Source organism: Sturnus vulgaris, chromosome 20 (assembly GCF_052056855.1).
Source record: "Sturnus vulgaris isolate bStuVul1 chromosome 20, bStuVul1.hap1, whole genome shotgun sequence".
NCBI classification, from domain to species: domain Eukaryota; kingdom Metazoa; phylum Chordata; class Aves; order Passeriformes; family Sturnidae; genus Sturnus; species Sturnus vulgaris.
The window spans coordinates 2,240,370-2,261,054 of record NC_142262.1 but is presented as its reverse complement, the minus strand read 5'-3'; the positions used below and the strand labels follow the sequence as shown (position 1 = coordinate 2,261,054).

The window sequence follows — 20,685 nt, the reverse complement described above, 5'->3', positions numbered from 1 at the left end:
GTTCCTGGGGTGGGTGCTGGAGTTCCTGGGGTGAGTGCTGGGGTTCCTGGGGTGGGTGCTGATCTGCAGGGTGCTGATGCCTGTCTGCACAGAGGTTTGGGAGGAGCTTTGCCCTTTCCCCCAGGCCATCAGAGCAGCTGGATGCACACGCCAGATGGGTTCAGCCAGAGTGTTGTAAGAGGGTTTTTAATATTCCACTCTCCCTGTGGCCTGTGCTGAAAGCTCTCCCATCTCCCACTGCACCTAGGGGATGGTGGATTTCGGGCTCCTTTGCATTGCAGTGCTGACTGAAGGGAAGCTGGGCAGGGTGTCAGGGGAGGGCTCTGTCTGGCCTTGTCACATCTCTAGATGCCAGCGTGGTGCTGGCACCAGCTCAGCAGGGACAGGAACAGCTTTGGGCAGCCCCAAGCTGTTCCCTGGATAGACTGGAAGTGATGCTGTGTCTGGGCTGGGAAGGGTCATTAACTGGGAAGGGACATTGTCTGGCAAAGCTGTTTGTTGTCACCTCCCCATTAGTGTCAGGAAGGGAGCATGTGGCTGCTCTTGGCTGATCTCTGAGTGTGGAAATGGGCACTGAGGGCCCCATTTCCTCTCGTGTTGGTTTTCCTGCAGGCCAGCACTGGAATGGGGTAGAGGAAAGCCACTGGGGCAGAGCCCAGCTGGGAGGTGAAATCTGTGATGCTGGAATGTTCCAGCCAGTGTGGGAGCCCATGAAACAGCTCAGTGAGGTGTCAGTGACTCCCCCAGGACACAAAGGATCCTAAACTCCCATACCTGTAGGATCTTCTCCATCAGACAAGCAGCCTCCATCTCCAGACTGGCCCTGGGTGCTGGTGTCCCACAAAACCTGCTGGATGGTTGCTGCAGCCTGTGATTATCCCCGTGCTCCCTGCAGGAGCTGGGCTCAGGTTTGTTTGGTGGGGGGTTCCAGGGGATACAGAATTGCCCCAAAGCTGTAGGAGCTGCCTGTCCCCTCCCCAGGCTCCCTGCAGCCCTCCTCCAGGGCATGGCTTAGCACAGGATCTCACCTCTGATCTCTATCAAACACTCAGAAGGTCTGAACTCCTCCAGGATTTGGAAATGCACTCTTATCAGGGTGACAGACAGACTCTCGTAACCCAAATGTGCTGATAAACACGAAGAAATTGCATCCCCTGGTTTCAGTATTGACATGAGCAGCCCAGCAGCCTGCAGCCCTTTTGCAGAGTGTGTTAAGAGGAAAATGGGCAGAGTAAAGAGAGATTAGCCTGAATCAGGAAATTACCTTCAAAATTGAATTACTGAAATACAAAGCTTACTGAAAGGCAGGCGAATAGCTCCTGATATTTGCAGAGTTTGGTGACATTTCTGTCCGTGTCTGCACCGCAGGATGCACAGATTAATTCTGCTGGAGTCCGTGTTGCAGAGCTCTCTGCTCTGCCTTGTTCCAGCCTTTTCTCCTGCTGCTGTTCAGAGCTTCTCCTGCTGGAGGCTGTTCTGAGGCAGGCACGAAGCCCTGACCTTGTGGTTTTACCTCGCAGCAAAGCTGCAGATCTTTGTCTCGGCGCTGTTTGTGCCTCAGCACGGCTGACCTGCGTCAGTCGGGAGAGCCGGGCCCTGGGACACAAATAACCCTGGCATTGCTCAAGCCTGCCACTGGTTCAGCGGGTGCACCTCGCCTGCTCCCTGCACTGCCCTGCACGGCCCTGCACGGCCCTGCACGGCACTGCTGTTTTGGTTTGGAGCTTCTCCTGCCCCGGGTTTATTACAGGTTGCAGGGTTGAGTCAGAGGAGCGAGTTCAGCCCTGTGATGGAGAAACCCCCGGGGCAGCCGCTGGCACGGCTGGGTGCTGGGGACGTGGCTGGGTGTTGGGGCACATCTGGGTGTTGGGGACATGGGTGGGTGTTGGGGACATGGCTGGGTGCTGGGGACGTGGCTGGGTCTTGGGGCACATCTGGGTGTTGGGGACATGGCTGGGTGCTGGGGACATGGGTGGGTGTTGGGGATGTGGTTGGGTGTTAGGGCACAGCTGGGTGTTGGGGCACAGCTGGGTGCTGAGGCATGGCTGAATGTGGGGGCACATCTGGGTCTTGGAGCATATCTGGGTGTTAGAGACATGGGTGGGTGTTGGGGACACAGCTGGGTGTTGGGGCACAGATGTGGGGAACAGCTGGGTGTCAGGGACATGGCTGGGTGCTGGCACACATCTGGGTGCTAGTGCACAGGTTCTGGGACACATCTGGGTGCTGGTGCACACCTGGGTGCTATGCACAGACAGGTGCTGGCACACATCTGGGTGCTGGCACACATCTGGGTGCTGGTGCACAGCCGGGTGCTGGCACACATCTGGGTGCTGTGCACAGACATGCTGGCACACATCTGGATGCTGGCACACATCTGGGTGCTGGTGCACAGCCGGGTGCTGGGCATGGCACCCCCAGGACAGGACAGTGACTTCCATCCCCACCCCAGTGTGGGTGCTGTCGGTGTCAGGGGGGAGTTGGAGTTTGGGATCAGCTGCTGTGGGGTCAGTGGGGCAGCTGTGCCCAGGCCATGCCAGGCCCTGCTTCTCTTGAGGAGCCTTGGGAATTGAGATGTGAATGCAGCATTGTCTGCTCCTGTGGTGTGCCCCAGGGTTTCCTGCTGTGCTCTCCTTCTGCTACACGCTGGAAAAATTCACCACAGCCATGAAAATGCTCCTGCCTTTCCTGCTGACTTACCCAAAATATGACTCCTGGGGGACAGAAAGGAAAACAAATCATGCTTTAATTCAGACATGAAGGTGTGAGTTGCAGTGTGGACACCCATGGGGCCGTGGTGTGCTCAGACCTGGATGTGCCAGTGGCCACCAGCTGTGCCAGCAGCTCCGTGGCATCCAAAGTAGAGGAGAAGAGCCTGGAGCTGGGAGCCACCTCAGCCCCAGACCGTGGCAGGCTCAGCTCCATTCCCCAGACAGCTCAGAAATGTTGTTAAGGAAACACATTTCAAGTTTGCCGTTTCCAAGGAGTTTTTGCAAACAGCCACGAGGCAAGACCCAGATAAAGGACGTGTGGGGAATGTCCCTGTCCTGCACAGAGGACACACCATCGTCCCTGGAGCATCTCCAGTTGTTTCCAGCAGATCCAGCTGCTCCTGGCAGTGATGGAGGAGCAGCCCAGTGGCACTTGGCCACTCAGTGGCAGGGCTAAGGACAGAGCAGCTCCCTCAGGTTTCAAGGAGTGAAATAAAGCACAAATCCACCTCATCCCATCCCTTGGCCTTTGGTTGAAACTTTTGCAGCATTTAAACATCTCTTGCATATTAAGTTCTTTTTGTGGCTTAACGAGGGGTCAGAAACCAGATTTTCAGACCTACTTTTCCACATCATTGGTGCTTACGTGAACACCTGGTTTTTGGTTTTCCCCAGAAATTAGGGCTTGGCTAAAATTCTGTGTTTACAAACTGGATGGTGGGCACAGCTCAGCCACTCACCCACCGTGTCCCTGGCACAAAGGGGATTTAGGCACCTTCACCAAAACGTTGCCAAGGCACACAGCCCAAACACGGGGGTAGAAGTGGGGAGAGAACTTTCCCGGTGCCTCACAGCCACCAAACCACTGTCACCAGCACCTCCTCCTTGTCACCTGCACTTCCATCCCACAGGCATTTAACTCCAGAATCCACTGGTGCCTGGTTCCACGCTGCCACTGCCCAAATTTCAAAGGGTTTCAGCCGTTTGGAGCCCGTGGGAGGAAGGTGGTGGTGCAGGAATCGCTGTGGTCGATGCCACGTGGGGGGACAAGTGGGGAATGTGGCCACCAGGATTTTGTACTACAAAATTGAGGATTGTACCCCTATTTGTGTTCTCTTGGAGGGCTTTCCATCATTTCCAGCTGAAATGATTTCCACTTGAGCTGGAGTGGAGGCAGAAGGAGTCCAGCAGCACTCATTGAGAGTAGCCTTTGTTATCTGTGTGTATTTGAATTTTTCTGCACAGCACTGGGCAGGGAGCCCCAGGCTCTGCTCCTGGCTGTTGTTTAGTCTGGAGTGGGCAGCGTTTGGCTGCAGGGACACCAGGAATGTTCCCAGCCTTCCTCCTGCTCTCATAGGGAGCTGGGATTTCCCCACGTGTGGGATTCCTTGGGGCAGAGACCTGGACAGGATTAAAGGCTTTAAACCTTGAGCACTGGGTGACAGGGCTGAGGGACAGGGACAAATCCACCCCCAGCCCTCAGGCCGTGTAACAACCATAAGGATTGGCAAATATAAATAATCAACCTGTGAGATGATTTGTAATACCTGTTAATTTTTTGTTTTTTTTCACTTCTTTGGTTGTTTTTGGTCATTCTGTCAAAATATTTTTAAATACAAGGTTGCTACACCTACAGCAGCAGTTGCTCCAGGTGACCCTGCTCTGCCCTGGCTGCTGTCAGCAGCTTTGAGATATCTCAGTGTTTGTGTCCAGGAGGGTTAATAAGTGAATTTCTCAGAGATTTGGGCATTTCCAGGGCGTTTGAATTTCTCTTTGACAGCATCAAACCCACCATTGTTGCTGAAATGTGGCTGGAACTGAGCTCTGGATAAAGGATGCCCTTTGCACCTTGCACACCAAGGCTGTGCACAAAGAACTCTGCCCTGCTGGGCATCTCCAGGGTGGCTGGGACACAAAAGAAATAATCTGAATTCCTTGGTTTGGCCAGAATCATCTGGGTTGGGAGTTTAGCACCTAAACCATGGCCGTGGGTTCTGTCCCTCTGCAAAGTGGCACTTCAGGATCAGGCCAGACATTGGTTGTGGAGCTTTGGGAGTTGCCCATGAGCTGCCAAAAATTCACTTTTCTTCCAGGGAAACCCACCAAACATTCCCATTTTGCCCTCCTTTTAGGGATGGGGGTTTGCTCACACTGAGAGTACAGCTGATAGGGGAAAACCAGATCATTTAGCTTTCAAAACCTTCCAAGAAATCAGACCAAAAAAAAAAAAATCAAATCCTTGGGAAAGACAGGAATTGTAAATAAGCCACTTTTATCTCCTAAAAAAATGGCAGAAAGAGGCATTTCCCTCCTGTGAAATTTTACCAGCAAGTTCTGTGCCTAAGAGTGTTGTTTGAAAGGAAATGTTGCTACATGGCTATTGAACACATTTTTAATAATAAACTGTGGTGAAGACAGAACTAGTTAATATCCTTTGAAGGAAACAGGAGCTTTTTGTGGCAAGGAACCATTTATTTTGGATTATATCATAAAAGGTTTTTGACTGCAGTGAAGAGTCTGGGAAATGGGATTTTCCTTCAGAAGTCGAAGTTTATTTTCTGTTACAGCCCATGTGGGCAGCAAATTCCTCTGTCTTCCCTTTCTTTGTTATTCTCTGTTCTTTTCACTGCCAAACGTTGAAGTTTCCTTTTTCAAATTTCGAAATCGAAAAATTTCGATTTTTCATGGGAAACATTTTGAAATATTTCCTTTTCCTGTATTTAATGCTGCCCTCATTGGAGGGGGTGAACAATATCCATCCTTGGGCTGTGTCAGGGCTGGTGGGAAGAGGTTAACAAACCCCTTGGAAATGTGATTTTCTCTCCCCCCACCTCAGGAATTGGGTTTAAGACTTTCACAGGGAAGAATTTAATGTGTTTTCATCAAGCCAGCGTTTCTTTTTCCTGTTCCAGTTTTGCTCTGGGGGTTGTTTGGGCTGGTCCAGCCCTGCAGGAGCAGTCGGGGTCAGTGCTGGGGCACGGGAGGTTCAAGTGATGCTGCAGCCAAGTGCTGGCATCAGAACCAGAAAATCAGGGAATCATTAGGGGTGGAAAAGCTCTCCCAGCTCATTGAATCCAAACATGAAGCCAGCATTTCCAAGCCCACCACTGAGCCATGTCCCCAAGTGCCACATCTCCATCCCACACCAGGGATGGTGACCCCACCACTGCCCTGGGCAGCCTCCTCCAGTGCCTGGCCTCCCTTTTTGGTGAGGAAATTCCTCCTCATTTCTAATCTAAACCTCCCCAGGCACAACTGGAGGCTCTTTCCTCTCATCCTGAGGTGGAACTGCTGCCTTGAGCAGTTGTAGAGGTGGCACCTTCTTCAGCACCAGTCATTCAGTATTTACTGTGGGCTGGTTTTTTGGGTTTTTGTGGGTTTTTTGCTAAAAAAAAGTAGATTGAAGCTTCTGCTTAGTGTCACAGATAGGCTGGAAGTTTTGCTTATCAAAACTGGGTTCTGGAGATGTCTCTCAGCATCACTCCAAACCAGGCTTGGTTTTTCCCCCTCAATTATTCTTAAAACTTGGCTTTTGAGTCAAGTGCTTGTGGCTGTCTCCATGTGCCAGATTGCAGGGAGGGCTCTTAGCTGAGCTTTAGCTCGAAGGCTCAGGGACCAGCAAGGCTCCAGGGGTTGTTTACACAGAAAATTCATGTTTTTATGGGTGCTGGGGAGCAGATGTACAGTCCCATCTGCTGAGCCACCAGCAGAACCTTCTGCAGAATGAAGCCACATTTAGACTTTGTGCTGTGTGTGGTGATTCACTGGGGTTTTCCTTATGGCAGATCCCAAGGGATTGCAGTACAAACCCTCTGCACTGGGGCTTTGAGCCTCGGGATGGAGCCCTGTGCTGTTATTGTGGTGTGTGCAGAGCCTGTGGGGACACCTGAACCTGCCATGGGTGGCTTCGATCTTCCAGTCCCTGAGCTGGGGACTGCTCTCTTGAATCACCTGCATTTCTCAGATTTGCAGTGTCCAAAAGCTCCGTTTCTGTGTCAGATGGGGCTGAAACGAGCCCGTGGCTTTGCACAAGTGACCGGGGGCCGATAAACACACGCCGTGGTTTTGTCCGGGAAACAAAGCTAAAAATAGCAACGATTTATAAAAACACAGTGGAAAATACCAGTTTTCTGGTGGATGGAACAGGTACCATCCAATTTTGTGTGCTATTAAGCTGCCCCCACATTTGGAGCTCCTGTGCAGATGATTTTGAGGCGGTGTCATCTCCCCAAGCCAACGTCTGCTCTGGCAAACGGAGGGATTTTATTTTGACAGCCAGACACTTGCTTGGCAGTTCCTATTGAACAGAACCGATCTCGAGGCTTCCAATCATTCTTTTCCTTTAAAAAAAAAGCCTTTTAAGTGTGTTTGTGTTTGGGGGAGAAAGTCAATCCTGTTTGAGCTGTGCTGTTGAATTTTGGAGCAGGGGATTGGGGTGAAGGGGGCTCCTGGTTCCTGCATCCCATGCAGCCTGCTGGGCTGGTTCTGCTGCTTATTTCTGCTTTCAGAGCATACCATGCTCAGGATTGCTGGTGTTTCCTGCAAAGCACTCACAGACCTTGGCCCCAGAGGCTTGGAGAGAGGAGTGCTTTGCATGTTGGAACAAAAGGAGCTCAGAAATTTGGCCTGATCCAGTTAAAAGCCATCAAATCGCCTGATTTCAGCCCAGGATTCATTAAGTAACCATTGAGTCAGCACATCCCTCCTCAGCACCTTTGGGTGCAAGTCCTGGCCATGGAAATTCCCATTTCCCATCCCTCCTCCCGGTGCCATCATGAAATCCATTTCTTATTCAAGCTGCTGTTGTTGCTTTCTGCTTTCTTGAAAAGAAAACCCCAAAGAATGTTAAATTCTGCCTGTGCCTTGGCAGCTCGAGCACATGGACAGATTGTGCTTCAAAAAAATGGCAAAGTTTCAAAATATTGTGTTCTGTGAAGAAGAGACAAGGAAAATAAACTCCCCAAAGTGCAGATTTAATTTCCCCAGGAGGAAAGGCTTTTAATGTTTATTTGGGTTTGGTGTTTTGTTCCCTGATTCTGCTGACACCTGTCCTGGGTCCAGTTCACATCAGCTTCATTTCTCCCTCATTTTAGGTTCATTTTCTCCCTCCCAGAGCAGGTTCCTGATGCTCAGGGACAGCACATGGGGCGGTGCAAGCAAAGCCATGCAGGATAAAATGGGAAAAAAAGGGAATAACAGAGCAAATTTGTGCCTGCTCCTTGTTTGATTTAGGTTGTGCCAGCGTGATTGCAGCAGGTGAAGGGGATGAGGGTTAATAGGGACAGTTCAGCCCTAAAAGCAGCAATTCCCCCATAGATAATTCGATGGGGTTTGGTGTCTTCTTCTCCACGTGCAAAAAATCAGTTTGAAGATGCTTTTCCTGTGCCTGTCTGGTTTCCTCAGGGATGGAGACAGGAGCACAGAGGTTGAGGATGGCAGCTTGGAAAATGCCAGAGGAGCAGGGATTTTGTTTGCCTGCACTGCCAGACCTGTGGTTTTGGGATTCCCTTTTTTGGGGAATCCAGAGCAGCTCTCCCCATTTCACATCCCCCAGGTCTGAGGTGCACTTGGCACAGATGGGCAGGGAAGGGAATCTGGAGCATCCATCATTCTGCCTTCTGGCTACAGCTCAGAAACTGGAAGGAAAAGGGTCAAAGAGCAGCTCTGCTCACTGTAGCAATTCCTCCTCTGGTTTTTAGAATGGTTTTTGCTTCCTTACACACCAGCTTTTACTTTTTGGGAAAACTCAGAGTTGTTCTTTGTGTTCTCCATGACCTTGCTGCTTTTGTTTTGCTTTTCCTGTGTGAGCTTGGGAGCTCCTGGGAGCAGAGAATTGGCTTTTTTTTTTTTTTTTTTTTTTTTTCAGTTTTTCTTCCCTGTGTACATTCACAGCTCTGTTGATTTCTGATCCCAGCAGTGAGTGTGCACAGGGCTTTCCAATAAATGCTGTTCCCACGAGGTGTCAGCTGGGTTCTTGCAGCCTGCCCCATCCTGGAGTGACTTTGTCAAAAGGAGAGAGCAAAAATCCCAGCTTTAGAGCAGACAAGGAAAAAAAATACTAAAAAACCCATCAAAAAAACCACTAAAAATGAAAAAAAAACCAAACCCAACCAAAACAAAACTCCAAACCCAAACAAAAAAATCTTAAAAAAAACCAAGAACAAACCCGAACAAAACAAAAAAACCCCCAAAACCAACAACAACAACAAAAAAAACCCCAAAAACCAAAACCTTGAAAAAATTGCTAATCTGAATTGAAGAATTGATTCATAAAGGTCATTTTCCATTCTGGGTGCCTGTCCTTTGTTCCAGCACCCCTCTGGCACTGGGATGCATCTATTGATGTGGCAAAAGGAAAAACAAATTCAGACATGTCTAGGTGAAACTTCCGAGAGAGGGTTGGGAATAGAGAATAAAACTCGTGCTTAAAATAAAGAGTAATTGATAAAAATGGTTCGATTGAAAATGCTCAATGCCTAAATCAGATGCTTGTGCTTTTTTTTTGGGGGGGGGAGATGGACCAGGGATTTCATTACCCAGCCAAGCAGCCAGATGTTTACCTTGGGGTTTGGTGGCATGGCTGATGTTTCCAGGTTATTTTCTCCATGAATTCGAGCCCCCGTGCTGAAATGGGGCTGGATCTGTGCAGTCACAAAAAGCTTCTTGTGTTTCTCTGCTCTGCCTGGCTCCTGTGGCTGCTGGTTTGGACCCCCTTTCCAGGAGAGCTGCAGCTCAGCTGCCTCAGATCTTGAGCTGCATCCAGCTCAGAAAAGCTTGGCTGGTCAGTGTGAATAGAAACAAATGGCTTTGAAGCCTGCAAACTTGAATTCTGCTTTATTTTTGCTGGGTTTGCATAACTTTTAATGACCGGGAGATGAAACGTGCAGTTAAACAGAGTCAGAATCTGCCACTTTCAGATGCAATTTTAAGAAGATGTTTCATCCTGCCAGGGTCTGAAGTTATGTGTCTGGAATGGTTTTAAATCTGAGAAATGTTTGAAGGGATCCTGTGTGGGTAGGAGGAGAAATGCCTTTCCCTTTGCATGTTCTCGTGGCCTGCCTTTGCCAGAGCTCTTGCCTGTTTTCTGCACCAAGTTGGCAGCCAGAGCTTGCAGGTTGAAATGAAACCTTGCTGAACAAAGGCACTTTATGTTTGAACTCTGTGCTCTGAGTCTGCCCCACCAGCCTGGCTGGGCATTTCTGTTAAATAAGGTCAACAAATATAGACAAGCTGTGCTTTGCAAATTAACCCCAAACAAATCATAACAACAACAACAACAACAAAAAAGTGCCTTTCTTTAACTCTGCCTCTTTCTTGTTTCACAGGCAAGAAGAGAAACCCTGGGCTGAAAATTCCTAAAGAAGCATTTGAGCAACCACAGACGAGCTCCACGTAAGTCTGCAAGCCCTGGGGCAGAATGAAAAGCAAACCACGAAGCCCCAGCTGCCTTCCAGCCCTGGCTGGTGGCTGGCAGTGCCCCAGGCCAGCCTGGATGTGGCTCTGAGCACCCTGGCATGGTGGAAGGGGTCCCTGCCCATGCCAGGAGTGCAATTAAATTGTCTTTGAGGTCCCTTCCAACCCAAACCATTCTGGGATTCTGTGGTAATTTCACAACCCTTGCATTTCCCAGGGGGTCTCAGCCCATCTCCCTTTACCCATCTGTGCTGATCAATGATGCAGGAAGAGAGAAAAACCAGAATGGGCCCCCAGTTTCCACTTTGGCCACCAGTTTGAGTAACTGGGATTTGGTCAAGGCATGAAAACTCAGCCCTTTCCCTGCTACCCAGCCTTGCAGAAGGAATCCCTCGGTTTTTAAGGCACTTTGTGCAACTCCAGCCTGCTTGGCTTTCTTTGCTTCTGTGAGGATTGAGTGTTTTTAGCCTGTTAACCTGTGCTGTGTGACTGAGGTGATGATTTATAGCAGGTTTAGATGTTTCCTGCCCATTTAATCCATTTTTCATACAGCCTGGCAGAGATCTGGTGTTTTCCACCTGCCTTGATTTCCTCAGGGTTCCTGCAGGGCCAGGCTGGGTGTGAGAAATGCCAATTCCAGTCACTTTTTTTCCTGAGCCCTTTTTGGGGTGACTTTGTGTTGACCCTGCAGAGGACTCAGGGCTGCAGGGGCTGCTGGCCTGAAGGTGTGAGGGGATGGTTTGGGGCTTGGATTTTACTCACTGAGGGAAAATTGATCTTTGTAGGGAATATTTCAAACCTTTTCCCTTTTTCCTTCTGTGCAGGCCACCCAGAGATCTGGACTCCAAAGCCTGCATCTCTATTGGTGAGGAGGTAAGACTGAGAGAGCTCTGACTGGGATTGCTTCACTTCACCCCCCCAAAAAAAAAAGGGCAGATAATTAAATACCAGCTATTACAAAGAATGCAGCCCATTCTACCTGAAACAGAAAGCAGTTGCTGCAGGAATAAAAGCTGAGAAGATCCAACCTTGGTGCTGGTGAGCTCTGGGGGCTCGTGAGCCACATCCAGCCATAAATATTGAGGTGTTTGTGCTCCTGCAGCCAGGGCTGTGTGGCTGGGACCCCAGGGTGGCCCCATGGCCAGCTGGAGCTGCTGGCTGGCACTGCCCTGCTGAACGTGCCCCCAGCACTCACCCTTTGCCTCCCATGACACGTGGGCTCCCTTCATATTTTCCACCATGGAAATTCCTTCCTTGCTGCACTAAGGTGCAGCTAATCCCCTGGAAATAACCATTATAAAGCAAGGGGGGTTGCTAACAGAGTTGTTTTACTCTCCTCTGCAGTTCCTTTGCTGGTTTAAAGCCTTCACCCAGAATATTTCTCAGGAGCAGAACTCAGGGTAGATGTTCCTGCCCTGGAAGCAAATCCTTCTGACAGCATGGAAACCTGGATGAAAAAAAAAAAATATCAGGGAAAAAGACAAACCCCAGGACAGTTATTTTGATAGGAGAAAAACACAGAGCAGAATTCAAAAAAGCACTTTAAAGCTGGACAATAAATGTATGAGGTGCAAAAGATTGGTGTCAGTGAGGTAATTTATGCAGTGAAATGCTAATCCAATAGTGGTTTAAAATGCCTGATTTTGGAGGCTTTCCTTTCATTTTGGATTTTGTATTTCCCCTGGCTTGGAGCAGGGGCTGGGAGGTGGAAGCAGGGTGAGATACAAAATGATGCAGCACAGAGAAAATGCCTGCTGTGAGAAAATCCCTGTACCTGCAGTGCCAGGGGTGAGGGAAGGTTCCAGAGGTGTGAGGTCAGGCTGGGCCATGCCAAGGGAACCACACTGAGCCCCCAGGGCTCTCCAGGCACTCATCTGTGGTGCCTCCCTGGCACTGGCAGCCTTGGCTTGCATTTCCCGTGGATGTGGGAGCTGTTTGTCCTGCCAGGCTCCTTTGGGATGGGCACAGCATCCCCAAAGCCCCTGGTCCCAAAGGGAGCACTTTCCCCTCCTCTGCCTCTAAACTCTGCTGCTGCTTTGGGAACACTCACAGAGCATTTTTGGAGAGGCCCCTGGTGATGTCTAGAGGAGATGGAACAGAGGCCAGGCAGAATTAAGAGGGATAAAATGGATATTTATTGAGGGACCTTTAAAAGCCACACCCTGGCAGTGCCAGTGCCACAGTCGTGGATGGCTCCAAGCTGGAAACAAAAGAGAGCTTGGTCACAAAATCTCACATTTTTATAGGTTTTGGTCATTTGCATACAACTGTCCAATTAATAGCCTCAAATCATGAACTTTCATCCTCCTTGCTTGCTTGCCCACCCTCCTCTTTTCACATTGTTTATGCTCAGGGCCTGAAGTTTGAAGGAATTGTCCTTGAGTCCCCAGCTGGAATAGAACTGTTGTGTCTTCACCACCCAAACACGACAGAAAAGCACACCCAAGCAGAACAGAAAAACTTCAAACTGAAGGCATCACTGGTGTCAGGCACTCAGAGGTGCCTAAATCTCTGCTGGGACTCCAAAACGTTAGCCAGGGCTCCTTGTGCACATTCCCAGAGTGTCTCCCTGCTCTCTGTGGCTCTTTGCAGGCTGCAGGGATTTTTCTGCTGTCCTAGCAAAAAGCAGTGTGGGATTATTCCCTGGGAATCAGGGAATTCATCCTCACCCACTGCAGGGTGATTGACTGATGGAGTTGTGCTTGCATCAAGCAGAGAGGCTGGGTTTAGTGGCAGAGGCAGATTTGAAACACAAAATAAAAAAAGTTATTATTACTATTATTATTATTATTATTATTATTATTATTATTAGAGTGTCTGCATGATATCATGGCAGAAAGGAGAAGGGCAGGTATGCAGGGTCCATACAAATTGATCCCTTGTGTAAAGGTAGGAGAAAATGATGATGGACAAAATAAATCCTCCCTGATTTGAAAATAGGGCACATTCAGCTGGTATTTGGCCCATGTGCAGGTCTGGAGAAATAAGCTTTAAAAAACCTGGAGATGTTTCCCTGATTGTTTGGGGAAAGAGGAGGATGGAAAGAGAATAAAATGAAGTAAGGTGGAAGGTGACTCCTTGTGGAGAAGCTGCTGTGGTGTTTTCTGTCCCAGCCCTCAGAGGATGGAGAGGCTGAAGGTGGCTGGGAGGGATGAGACCAGAGCATGGAGTGACAGGACAAGGGGAAATGGATTCAAAAGGAAAAAGGGTAGAGTTGGATTGATATTAGGAGGAATTTGTTCCCTGTGAGGGTGGGGAGCCCTGGCACAGCTGTGGCTGCCCCTGGATCCCTGGCAGTGCCCAAGGCCAGGTTGGACACTGGGGCTGGGAACAGCCTGGGACAGTGGGAGGTGTCCCTGCCATGGCAGGAGGATGAAATGAGAGGATCTTTAAGGTCCCTCCCACACAAACCATCCCATGATGGCAGCTCAGAGGGCTCAGTGATGCCGTGATCCATGATTCCCTGACAGTGGGTGTGGGTGGCTGTCAGCCAGAGCATCCCATGGCAGGAATGTCCCATTGTGCCTGCCCTGCTCGGGATGCTCCTTACACAGCCTGGGCAGGGAGGATGGGCCAGGTGGTGATTTTGTGACGCTGCCCCACCATCCCATCCCATCCCATCCCATCCCATCCCATCCCATCCCATCCCATCCCATCCCATCCCATCCCATCCCATCCCATCCCATCCCATCCCATCCCATCCCATTATCCCATCAGAGCTCTGTGATCGCCGCGGTGCCGGTGCCTGATCCTCCCTGCAGCTGCCAGGGCTGGGCAGGATGTGCTGCACTTTGGGGACACAGAACAAACCCCCAGGGACCACTGATGGCTTTTATCCCCCAGAACTTCGAGGTGAAGGCCGATGACCTGGAGCCCATCTCGGAGCTGGGCCGAGGTGCGTACGGGGTGGTGGAGAAGATGCGGCACGTGCCCAGCGGGCAGATCATGGCAGTGAAGGTAGAGTGAGCCTGGGGAGGGGGTCCTGGCCTTTCTGGGGTGCTGGGCACGCTTGGAATTCTCCCTTGTTCCTTCCCTGCCCTCTGCTGTTTTCCTCATGGAAATCCTCTTTCCACACAGGCCCCCGAGGGAGATTTGGGTTATTTAGCCAAGAAAAAGGGGGGGTGTTTTAAAAGTGAATTGTAGTGCATCAGTCACGTTGTTCACTTTGTCCACAATATTCCTGCTTGCCTAGGATTCAAACCATCATTTTTTATTATACCATTATAATGCACCAATTATTTATTTATATTATTTTATTATACCATTATTATATGCCAGTTATTTATTTTACCACCATTTTTTATTCTAACCATCATTTCTATGCCACTTTCCCTCCTCTCCCTTTAAACTCTGATGCTGGTTTGAGGACAACGCTCACATATGCATATATGCACACTCCACATACATATAAATTCACTTTTCTTTTTCCTCCTGTAGCCCCTCAGATTCACTTCATAATTATAAAGAACAATAAATCGAGTTGCACAAGAGACTCTTCTTCATCTGGGACTTTTTCAGTCTCCTTGGAACAGGAAGTTTTTGGTGGGATTTTCACGTTCTGCCTGCCGCAGTGGGATCTTGACTCATGGCAGGCTTGTAGATATTATCATGCAAAGTTTTCATAACAACAGCTTAGACTCATAAATTTGGAGATTAGGGAAATGGTCATGGGAAAAACTGTAGTTTGGGAAGGACCAGTTTTTGCTTGGCTGAATTTTAGTTTCCTTTCAGAGTAAAAGATCTGGGAGCTCTTAGCAAGCTCTTTGCTCCTCAGTCGTGGGTAGATTTTGCTGTGGGTGCTGGCTGGGCCGGGTCCCAGACCCTCTGTGCTCTGCATTTGGTCTTTTTGTTTGCTTTGGTGTTCACCAAACTGCCAAAGACCTTCCTGAGGGAGATGGAAGATCCCAGCTGGGCATGGCAGGAGCAGTCAGGCTCTCTGTAATGCTGAGCATTTTAATTCTGTATCTACTGACCTCGAGGTGCTTTGGCCAAGGAGCCTGGAGGATGTGTGTGAGCTGTGTCTGCCCTGTTGTGCTGTTTGGCAGCCAAGGGTCTCCAGGTATTTCACATCAAGGATATTTCCTCCTGGGAGACTGGGAAATGCCCATTTTCCAAAGCCATGGGGAGCCCGTGGGCTCTGGTGCAGGGCTGGAGCCTCTCTTGTGCCCAAAACTTGCTGATGTAACAGATTCCACTGGATCCAAAAGTCCCAGCTTCCCACCAGCCTGAAATTTGATTTCCTGCTCCTTTCTTGTGTCTGTAGAGAGGCTGAGCTGGAGCAGAGGCTGGACAGAGTGAAAGGAATAAAGCAGGGATTGATGAAAAGCCTTCCAAGGATTCACCTTGGGCAGTGCAGAGCCCAAGGTGGGCTCAGAGTCCCGAGTTTCACACTTGGATCACTTTGGGTCCATTCCCACCTTGGCCTTCATTGTCCAATCCCAGCTCCAGGCTCTGCAGTCCCATCCTCCCACATTCTCTCCTCCACTCGCTGCTCTTTGCACTTTTTGGGGCTGGAGCTGCAGCGTGTCCTTGGTTGTGGGGCTGGCAAAGGATTGTTCTGTGTGCCTGAGCTGGGAGGAGAGCTGGGAACACTTTGTGTGGAGTTCAGAGTGACATCCTAGAGCAGGGCACAGGCTGGGAAATAGGAAAGATCAAACTTAATGCATCATTTCTCCTCTCCCAAGCCACTTCTTTCCTCTTGCTCTTGCATCAAGAGTGGTGTTTGCAGGCAAGAGCAAAACCACGAGTGGTGAGGGGACCCCTGGGTGCTCCTGCCGTGGGTGCTGGGCTGGGGATGTGCCTGTGACAAAGGTGGTGACAGAGGGGTGCAGGAGGGGTGGCAGAGGGGTGACAGAGGGGTGACAGAGGGGTGGCAGGGCCCTGGGGCTGCCCCCCCTCACCTGCTGTGTCTTGCAGCGGATCCGAGCCACAGTGAACAGCCAGGAGCAGAAGAGGCTGCTGATGGACCTGGATATCTCCATGAGGACAGTGGATTGTCCCTTCACTGTCACCTTCTACGGGGCACTTTTCCGAGAGGTGAGGCTCTGTGGGGATGAATTCCCACTCCTGCACTCCCTCCAGGTGCCAGGGGTTTAATCTCCACCTGGACACAGGTGAGATTTGCTCAGTCCTGGCCTAAGGATGTGTCACTCACTGTGGGACAGCCACCAGCTCACAGCCTGGTCCCAGAGCTTTACAATTGCCCTGGCTTGGTTTCATCCATGTGGAAAGCTCTGAAAAGCAGGATTTATTGAAGAGCTTTAAGCACAGCTCTGCTGAGCTGAACTTTGCCTGGACAGGCATTGGGAGCCTCAGTTCCTGATAACTCTGAGCTCCTAAATCACTGTGGCTCTGCTTTGGGAAAAGTACACCCTAAATGGTAGGGAATGCGAACAACACTGAATTCCAGAGCTGGGAAAAGAAAGGCCAGGACAGCTTTGCTGAATGGGTTTTAAAAAACAGGGAAGGGAAGGGAAAGGAAGGGAAGGGAAGGGAAGGGAAGGGAAGGGAAGGGAAGGGAAAAGGGAAAAAAGCAGGAGAGGAGAGGCAAGGTGAGGCAGGAAGGAAGGAGGGTGCTTTGTTCCAATTAATGGGTATGTGCTTGCTTTACTCTGCAGGGAGATGTGTGGATTTGCATGGAGCTCATGGATACCTCACTGGACAAATTCTACAAACATGTCATTGACAAAGGCCTGACGATTCCCGAGGACATCCTGGGGAAAATTGCAGTCTCTGTGAGTAGCACAGGGTGAGGAGGGGAGGCAAAGGGGTTTCTCCTCTAAGCCAAGTCCTACCTGAGCCAGGCTCCCTGCTCTGTGTGCACCAGGAAGAGGCTGGTCCATGTGGCCAGCCCGTGTGGCCATTCCCACAGCTGGCCTCACGTGTCTGGGCTGAAGTGATGTTATTTAGAAGCCATGAATGTGCCCATCCATGCACATGGTGGCCCAGTGTGAGATGTGGGGAGGCTCCTGCAGCTCCTTTCCCTTCTCATCGGGCTCCTGGAGCCCCCAGGGAGATCCCTGGGTACCCACCAACACCCCAGGCTGCTGGCAGGGTGCAGGACTCATGGGGGATGTGCTTTTCCTGCCCTCCAGGCAGGTCTGGGGGTGAGGCCAGCTATCCTTTCCTCCTCCTCGTGGTGCTGCCGGCTGTCATTGACTCTGGGTTTGTCGTTTCAGATTGTGAAAGCGCTAGAACATCTCCACAGTAAGCTCTCCGTGATCCACCGAGGTGAGTGCCAGGCACACACTGCCCTGCTCTCAGCCTGGCAAGGGTTCCCAAAACACCCCAAATAAAGTGAGCCTTTGGCAGCACAAACACTCCCCAGCTCCTCATGACTTGTAGCAAAACCCAGGCAGAGGAGATGGCTGCTGTTTGCTCCTTAAAACCTGCCACTGCTCCCTGAAGTGGGGGAGAAGGGGCTGGCAGGGGAAAGGCTGTTTCCCCTGGGGTTGCTTTCCCCTAAACCCACCCTCTGCTTCATCTCCTGGGTGAAATTCAGCCAGGCTTTTCCCCTCGGGAAGCTTAGGAGCTGCCTTTGCCCAGCTTGGTGCCCCAGCTCTGTGCTGATGTGCAGTGGGAAGGAGCTCCCTGCCAGCCTCATCCTCCTGCACTGCTCCAGCCATCCCCACCCCTTCCAGGACCTTCCCTGAGCAGTGCAGCAGAGCAGCCTGACACCTAAACCAGCCTCAAATGAAATCATAAATCACCTCCTTAAACTCTTCTGACATTTTCCTCTCTGGAGCATCTCAAACCTGAGCGAGAGCACACTCAGAAACAAACCTGCAGTTGCTGTTTGACACCTTTATTTTTAAAGGGTCATTTTCAATTTGTTATGAGGAGGAAACTGCCTTCCCTGGAGTGTGTGAGTGCCTGGGAAGAAGCAGAGTTCAGCTGCAGCAGGCAGAGCCACTGGCTGGATTCTTCTTGTGGCTGGGGTTTGAGTTTCTGCCTTCTGTATCACTCACAGGAGGTGGAAAGCCCTTCCTGGCTGCTGGATTTCAGTGTGTGATTCCCACTGAAAATTGTCTTATTTCAGTGTAGCAACAGATGGGTGAGGATTTTGGATACCTGAGGCTTTTGATTGCAGAATGCTGATTAGAGAGCAGATGTTAACGAGCTGTAAACCCACAGTTCTAATAAGCAGGACTCAAAGACAGCTCCTGGCACCCTTCAAAGGGTGTTTCAGCTTTTCTATTTAATTCTATTTAATCTTCAGCTCTTCTATTGAGTCCTTTATCATGTGGAGACAGAGGATCTTCAGGAAGTGACCTGTTGTTTCTGGGTGGCAGCAGGGAAAGGATTTCTCCCTTTGGAGCATCCCAGGGAAAGCAGGGTCAGCTGTGCTGAAATTCCATTTGGGATTAGCCCCACAGAGAATTGCCTGCTCTGCAGGAGAGCTCCTCCTTGCTCTCCTGGGTATCATTCCTGCCATCTCTGGGTGCCTTAATCTCCCTTTTTGTTGGGGATTGTAGCTGCCTGATGAACGCAGCAGGGATTTGTAAAGCCACGATGGGAGGAGATAAATCTGGCAGGAATAGACAGAGGAGACTCTGGCCTGACTCCAGTGGGGTGTGGAGCTCCCACTCTCCTGCTGCTGCTCATGCTGCAGTCAGCCTTTGTATCTGCAATGCTTTGGGTTTGTTAATTTGAGATTTTTTCAGCTAATGTACCAATTTGTGTGGTGGATTTTAGTGTTGGCTAAATTGCTAGTGTACTTATTAGGATTATTTATTCATTTTTTTTGTTGTGAGATAGGATTAGGAGGAAGGCAAAGTAGGCTCAAACTTTAAAGGGTATAAATCAAATCTTTATTAACAGAGCTAAAAGAAAAATAAGAATTAGAGTAAAACTTTTAGAATACTTTCCATCTTATATCTTTTTTTCTTTCTCACTGATAACCTATAGAAACAATTCAGTCAATTTATTACTTTTAGAGCAGTCTTTCTTTAGTTTACTTAGGGAGAGGAGTTTCTTTTGTTATGCTATGGAGACTTTTTTTGTAAGAAAATAGTTCATGTGGCTTTTAATTTTTACAAATAGTATATTTGTAATTTTTTTTTGTAAAACTTTTTTTGTGTTTCTAAAATATTTTACAAGTAGCATATGGAAATACGTAATTGTGGAGTCCATCTCTCTAATTAGATTAGCATTCTTATTTTTAAAGCCAGCCAACAGTTAGTTTTGTTAGACATAAAGGAAGCTGTTAGCAGCTTCTCTAAGAACATTACTTAGCTACACTCATTCCCTCCTCACCAAAACTCCATTAATACAAAACCAGCACACTGTCCTTAAAATCAGAGGCCGTGTCTGGACCTTTGATCCTTGTCTCACTTTGCTGCTCTCTCCTTCCCCTGCAGCCCTTTCACCTTTTCCTGCCCCACATCCTTCCCCCATGGGAAGGAAAAAAAAAAAAAAAACAACCCCATGGGTTTTTCCTTTTGCTGGCATGATCCCAGACCCACGGGGCCTTGCCCATGGGATCAGCCCCAGCCCTGCTCCCTGTCAGCTCCCCTTTCCTGAGCTGTGGGATGTGATGGGTGTCAGGAAAATGAATCCACAAACACCAGAGGTTCATGTCCAAAAAGGAGACAGAGGAGTCCTGTAACTTTATTGGAATAAAGGGAGAGGCCATGGGGATTCCCCTGGGATCTCTCAATTTTTTTGAGGACTCACCTCCCTTTTTATCCCCATTTCCCTCTCTCTTTCCCCATTGTAGGGGTACCTGAGAGACACAGACTGCCCAAACCCTGATACCTGAGAATCCCCTCTGATGTACAGCCCTCCCTTTGCATTTTTAATTCTTATGGAATTCATGATTTTTCCCCATTCTTTCTTTCATCTTTCGATATCCAATTTCATTTATCAGCAAACCTACATTTTGTTTGTAAAGGCAAATATCTTTTTTTTATTCCATTCACCAATCAGTGGAATCCTTCCCATTGTTTCTTTGATCTCCCAGTGCTGGTTTTATCCACCAGCAGACCCAGAGCTGGTTTGTACAGACAAATCCCCTCATTCCTCCCATGGGGATGTGCAGAGCTGCCTCCTGCTCCCCTAAATCAGAGGTGGGGGTTGTGTGAGTGCAGGGACAGTGGCAGGACACATGGCAGACCCACGGGGCTGTCACCTGAACACAGCCAAGGAGTTTTTGGCAGCCCGGAGCTGTGCTGGGCTCCTGGGCTGCCCTGTGCTGATGGGACCCTCTGTGGCTGCTTGTGGCTTGTCCCAGCCCCCCGACATGGCAGTGACTGTGCTCTGTGTTCCTTCTTGCAGATGTAAAGCCCTCTAACGTGTTGATCAATACGCAGGGGCAGGTGAAAATGTGCGATTTTGGGATTAGCGGTTACCTCGTCGACTCAGTTGCTAAAACCATGGATGCAGGATGCAAACCCTACATGGCTGTAAGTGGAGAAGCTGCGTGGGGAGCAGCCAGAGGAACGTGAGCCCAGGGGGAAGGATCAGCCCCCTGGGGATCCCTTTGGGAAGACGCAGCCCTGAAGTGAAGGGATCCAGCCCCCTTGGGAGGGGAGGCAGATCCCATGGCTCAGATCACATCTCC

At 49.7% G+C, this 20,685-nt stretch overlaps 1 protein-coding gene across 1 annotated transcript in view; it reads left to right on the top strand.

Annotated features, from left to right (window-relative positions):
• The window catches only part of MAP2K6 (mitogen-activated protein kinase kinase 6), a 53,561-nt gene that overhangs the window by 14,647 nt on the left and 18,229 nt on the right, over nt 1-20,685 (top strand). Inside the window, exons 2-8 of the mRNA XM_014882759.2 lie at nt 10,037-10,103; nt 10,949-10,997; nt 13,968-14,081; nt 16,041-16,160; nt 16,742-16,858; nt 17,303-17,354; nt 20,400-20,527. Coding sequence (XP_014738245.1) covers nt 10,037-10,103; nt 10,949-10,997; nt 13,968-14,081; nt 16,041-16,160; nt 16,742-16,858; nt 17,303-17,354; nt 20,400-20,527 — 647 coding nt within the window. The remainder of the gene's footprint in view (nt 1-10,036; nt 10,104-10,948; nt 10,998-13,967; nt 14,082-16,040; nt 16,161-16,741; nt 16,859-17,302; nt 17,355-20,399; nt 20,528-20,685) is intronic.